Raw genomic sequence first — 5907 nt, forward strand, 5'->3', positions numbered from 1 at the left:
TCGACATATCCTCCTGAGCCTACAGGTGCAGTGAGATAGCTGGATTATTCTATGCCACTATAGAACGGCAGTGGATTTCAATAAAACGCTTGTATCCATTCACTGATGATTTCTGAAGTGGAGACCCAGGAAGAGGGAACAATCTTCTTATGTGATATTCATAGTGAAGAAGAGTTATTTTCCAATCGAAGTAGAAGGACGGCTGACTTGATCCGCCGTGTAATTAACTGAAGGATGTTGTGACCATTACCGTACAAATACTTGGATTTGTTACAAATAATGTTTTTTATGACATGATTGCCCAATTTTATTCAAATTCCGTTCACAATTAATCATTCTACTGGACTGTTAGGAGTAATTAGCAAGAAACATTTCAGTTTGTTAGACCGTTGTTCAAAGATCACATCAAAGCATGAAGCCTTATTCATTAATGATAAAAACTAATGAATTGAATCCTTTTCAAACTTCAAACATCTGCAATCTAATGCACTGGCAATTCCGTTTTCTTTCCTGACCTCTCCGAGCATAACAAGTGTTCACATCTTGTTTATTTGTGTCATGTGTACATGCAGTCCATTAATTGGCATATTTAAAACAATCGTAACAAAGCTGTATGCATCTGACTATTTGATTTCGTATATCTGTTACAAGACAATACACATCTGATAAAGACAATCTACCGGTACAAGACCAAACGGTATACACGTGAATGCAACACGTGGAAGAAACGCCACTTTGTATGCGTATTTTGTATCTCTCTTTTATTTCGTATTTGCAATTATGTCTTTTCAATATTACGTTTGGTTACCTTAAACAGAAAAGTGTATTGGTAATATTTGAGAAATTGGGATACTTAATAGTAAAGAACAGTCCTGTCACATAATGCAGCTCTTTGTTAAATTCATTTTACCCATTATGACACTGATAATAATCATTTTCATGTAGCCTGCGCACTCGAGTGATATTTTCAGTTCCGGTTAGCCGTCGCCTTATCACTTGATCCCACGGGAATGATAATGTGAGTGAGTGAGTCTGTTTTTACGTGGCCTTTATCAATATCATGGCGGGGGACACCAGTACCCTGCACATCACTTGCTTGAAAACGGTCTTACCATTCAATCGGAAACGCCGCTCTTCACTGTAAAAAAACAAGATGTTCATACACATATCTGACCCTTAGTACTCCAACTTGCATATGCCTCTAAAAGAAGTAGCTATAGGGACGGCGGGGTAGCTTAGTGGTTAAAGCGTTCGCTCGTCACGCCGAAGGCCCGGGGTCGATTCCCCACATGGGTTACAAATTGTACGTGGAGTCCATTTCTGGAATGTTGTTAAAGCGGCGTAAAACCATACTCACTCACTAAAAGAAGTAAAACCATACCCTCGTCACACATTGTCTTTTAAAAGCCACCATGTCCAGCACTTCCGATTAAACTTGTAATCCCGTCGAGCTAACAAGAAGAAAACAGCACTTTAAATGTTTCCGGAAATATTTTCCACTGTAATGTAATAATGACCACATATGCTTTTTCAAAGTGTGGCAAGACGGTGCAAAATGGGCGGGCGTACATAGATTGATACAAGTGGTCCTTTATAAGTACTTCAGATGTCGGAAATAGAATGCATGTTTAGGAATTAAGACGAAAACGTCATGTCATCATTGGCGACAAAGGGTTCCTCTTATCGACCAGAGAGTGTCTGCATGATAGTTTATATGTATTTAAATGCAAATTTGTCAGTCAACAGTTTTCGATATTTTGAATAATACCAATTATAGACCAGAAGGTCTCCGTTTAGAATATGATTAGTCAGAACGAACGCAATTATAAGTCGATCCAAAAGAGTTAAAACTCCTTTAAAACACCGTCAAAATTCATGGAAATCTTTTACGCATACGAACTAGGGGCAATTGGTGGTAAAACGGTGGTATAATCGATTTCAATAACAAGAGATACGCTGGACATCTCTCTGAAGATTTGCAATCTAACGGCCTTTTTTCGCTAGAGTCCACCACAGTCAAAGAAAATTATAGTGACAGATGATTTTTAAGAGATATTCCCGATATCCGACAACTTAATGTTATTGGGGTTAAATAAGGTGTGTGAGTGAGTTTAGTTTTGCGCCGCTTTTAGCAATATTCCAGCAATATCACAGCGGAGGACACCAGAAATGGGCTGCACACATTGTACCCATGTGGGGTGTAAAACTCGGGTCTTTGGCGCGACGCTTCAATCAATAGGCTACCCCACTACCCCTATTGGGGTTAGGGGGACAGTTGGAAAGGAGCTAAACAACAAAGATAGGAGCATAAATATGGTTATCGGTTAAATTACCGAGTGTATAACGACATGAAACAGAAGTTACACCATACTGAATCGTTGGTCTTCCTTCCTGATGTATGCATCATTGGTCTCCTTTCACGGTGTGTGCGTCGTTGGTCTCCTTTCTTGGTGTGTGCGTCGTTGGTCTCCTTTCCTGGTGTGTGAGTCGTTGGTCTCCTTTCCTGGTGTGGTGCGTCGTTGGTCGTCTCCTTTCCTGGTGTGTGCGTCGTTGGTCTCCTTTCCTGGTGTGTGAGTCGTTGGTCTCCTTTCTTGGTGTGTGCGTCGTTGGTCTTCATTCCTGGTGTGTGCGTCGTTGGTCTCCTTTCCTGGTGTGTGCGTCGTTGGTCTCCTTTCTTGGTGTGTGCGTCGTTGGTCTCCTTTCCTGGTGTGTGAGTCGTTGGTCTCCTTTCTTGGTGTGTGCGTCGTTGGTCTTCTTCCTGGTGTGTGTCGTCGTTGGTCTCCTTTCTGTGGTGTGTGTTGAGTCGTTGGTCTCTTTCTTGGTGTGTGCGTCGTTGGTCTTCATTCCTGGTGTGTGCGTCGTTGGTCTCCTTTCTTGGTGTGTGAGTCGTTGGTCTCCTTTCTTGGTGTGTGAGTCGTTGTTCTCCTTTCTTGGTGTGTGCGTCGTTGGTCTTCTTTTGGTGTGTGCGTCGTTGGTGTTCTTTCTTGGTGTGTGCGTCGTTGGTCTCCTTTCCTGGTGTGTGCCTCATTGGTCTCCTTCCCTCGTGTGTGCGTCGTTGGTCTCCTTCCTCGTGTGTACGTCGTTGGTCTCCTTCCCTCGTGTGTACGTCGTTGGTCTCCTTCCCTCGTGTGTGCGTCGTTGGTCTCCTTTCTTGGTGTGTGCGTCGTTGGTCTCCTTTCCTGGTGTGTGCATCGTTGGTCTCCTTTCCTGGTGTGTGCGTCGTTGGTCTCCTTTCTTGGTGTGTTCGTCGTTGGTCTTCTTTCTTGGTGTGTTCGTCGTTGGTCTTCTTTCCTGGTTTGTGCGTCGTTGGTCTCCTTTCTTGGTGTGTGAGTCGTTGGTCTCCTTTCTTGGTGGGTGAGTCGTTGGTGTTCTTTTTTGGTGTGTGCGTCGTTGGTCTTCTTTCCTGGTTTGTGCGTCGTTGGTCTCCTTTCTTGGTGTGTGAGTCGTTGGTCTCCTTTCTTGGTGTGTGAGTCGTTGGTGTTCTTTTACATACATACATACTAACATTTGTATAGCGCCGATATCCAGCTCAGCTCAGCTGCTCAAAGGCGCTTTGTTTTCCCCTCGTTCACTTGATGTCAATCTCAACGGCACATCGTATTGTCAATCTCAACTCCCTTGGGAGCATACAACTCTTGCAGCCACTAGGCGCACCGAGTTAATGGGGCATTCCCATCCGTACGAGGTACCCATTCACAGCTGGGTGGACTGGGACACATAGTCACAGTACTTTGTCCAAGTTTACTGCACGTTGCTGTACCCGCAACTGGGTGTTTGCACGTATTCATGTGGCCACCATCTGGTCATATACCAACGGATTCGTGGGTTCTTTTAAGTGCACAGGGTTGTGTACTGTACACTAGGGGTTGTGACAACACTGAAAGAGTCTGCACACAAAGTTGACTCCAAGGTTTTTACACCCGGTCACAGGTGGGCTCGATCCCGTCACCTCACGCTCGCTGGATCACTAGCCTGGCGCTTTAGCCAGTTCGCCCACCGCGCCCCTTTTTTGGTGTGTGCGTCGTTGGTCTCCTTCCCTCGTGTATGCGTCGTTGGTCTCCTTCCCTCGTGTGTACGTCGTTGGTCTCATTTCATGGCGTGATTGTGGTTGGTCTCCTTTCATGTTGTGTGCGTCGTCGTAATACGTGGAAATAAAATATTAACAATACTTGAACATTGAACACGTGGAGTCTGATGAAGATATATATTACTTGGTGCTGTGATAACAAGTTTTATTCCCTGGATCTGTAAAGGGGTTTAATGATTTGAACCTTCTATTCTATTTCCATGAACACAGTTTTGCCGGGAGCGTATCGACTAATACGGAAACAGCGACGCAACACGCAAAGGCAGTTGTACGGTGTAGCTATATATCTTGAAAAAATGTTGACGCTGCACTAATCACAAAGTAAAACAGATGTTGGTTGCGTGTTCCGTCGAATGGGATATACAATGTACTTGGTTTTTACAAACACTCACATGAACGTAAGTTTATAAGTGGACGTCTATTTAAACTGAAAGATTTTAACCCAAAAACTATTTAACCATGTCAGGTAAGTACAGGTGTGTGTTTTTATTGTGTGGATTTATCTATGGCCTTCACAACAACCATCAAACGGCCGCCTCCATGTTTGGACAGTGTCCGACCGGAGAGTGGACGGCTGGCATACCCAGACAGGTTAAAAGCTGGTACTTGTTGTTACACTACGTAAGATTTTAAGTTGATATCTATTTAAACTGAACAAAATGTATCCCGAAGACTATTTAACCATGTCAGGAAAGTACAGGTGTGTGTTTATATTTCATATATTTTATATGAATTGTGTGGCGATTCAGATGTATCTATGAACATCAAACGGCCGCCTCCATGTTTGGACAGTGTCCGCATCCATGTTTGGACAGTGTCTGACCGGAGAGTGGACGGCTGGCATACCCAGACAGGTTTAAAGGTGGTACTTGTTCTTGCCCAGCCTGGCGCCCAGCAATAACGGCATAGAAGAAGGACTGGTCGGCACAGGGTCTTTATTGTATGTGTGAGTTTGGTCTCTATGTTAAAATGCGGACAAGAAACCAAAGGCATGTGGACACACGTCGCTATACAAATGCAATAATCATAACTTTAAATCAGTGACTTCAAATCTCAGTTTCACAAATTTGATCCTGCTCAGAAATATACGTGTAACCCGACGTCCATAGAAGGTAGAGTTCATTTGGTCTTGTATAGTATTCAAACCAAACATATGCTACTAAAAAGCTGATGATATTCAATAAAAGGTGGCACAACTGTGGATATTCTGTATCTTTAAGGTGATACGTAATTAAGAGTTTAACAGTCGTTGCATTAATCATTGAACGTCATTTAGCCCTTGATTTTGTTAGATTTTACACCAAAACGTCCTACTGCCCATCACGTCATTTACCACAAAACGACAAATGACTTGTGCATCCTCCACTATTCTCAAGATGGGATACAGACCCGTATACAGAATATTGTACCGAAATCCTGCATGTCAACGGTACAAAAATTGTATCGAAACGTTGTTATCCATAAAGTTAGTCAGTATTCTACTTTCTAACTTCTAAAATGCCACTCAAAGAAGTAATCCCATATGATGTGCATGCATGGTAAGGGTCGATGCTAATACTCGTAATACCTTCCTTCATACGTTTCTATACAGATGATTGTAACAAGGAAAATAGTATACTTCTTTAGTAGTCTGAAACATAACAGATCTCGGTTAGGGATAGTTAGAGTGCAAGATTAACGTCATTGACAATTTGAGGTAATTACTAACAAAAGTAGCATGGCATTCAAAGTAGAATGCGTCCCAATACACACATACCCCTTCTTCAAACTATTAATTATTTGCATTCTGTATAAACAAAACATTGCTCTGGGGAATAAAA

At 42.8% G+C, this 5907-nt stretch overlaps 1 protein-coding gene across 1 annotated transcript; it reads right to left on the bottom strand.

Moving 5' to 3' along the window:
• Window positions 1-2329: 2329 nt before the first annotated feature.
• LOC124271793 (serine/arginine repetitive matrix protein 5-like) lies at window positions 2330-3499 on the bottom strand. The gene has a single exon (XM_046706947.1). It carries the CDS (start codon window positions 3497-3499, stop codon window positions 2330-2332), a length of 1170 nt encoding a protein of 389 aa, XP_046562903.1.
• Between the last annotated feature and the right edge of the window lie 2408 nt (window positions 3500-5907).

This window comes from Haliotis rubra, unplaced genomic scaffold (genome assembly GCF_003918875.1).
Source record: "Haliotis rubra isolate DU_JTF1 unplaced genomic scaffold, ASM391887v1 Scf1633, whole genome shotgun sequence".
In the NCBI taxonomy this organism is placed as follows: Eukaryota; Metazoa; Mollusca; class Gastropoda; order Lepetellida; family Haliotidae; genus Haliotis; species Haliotis rubra.

Excerpts from the sequence above, each read along its gene's own strand:
- LOC124271793 (XM_046706947.1), bottom strand. The coding sequence starts at position 3,499 with ATGTATGTATGTAAAAGAACACCAACGACTCACACACCAAGAAAGGAG.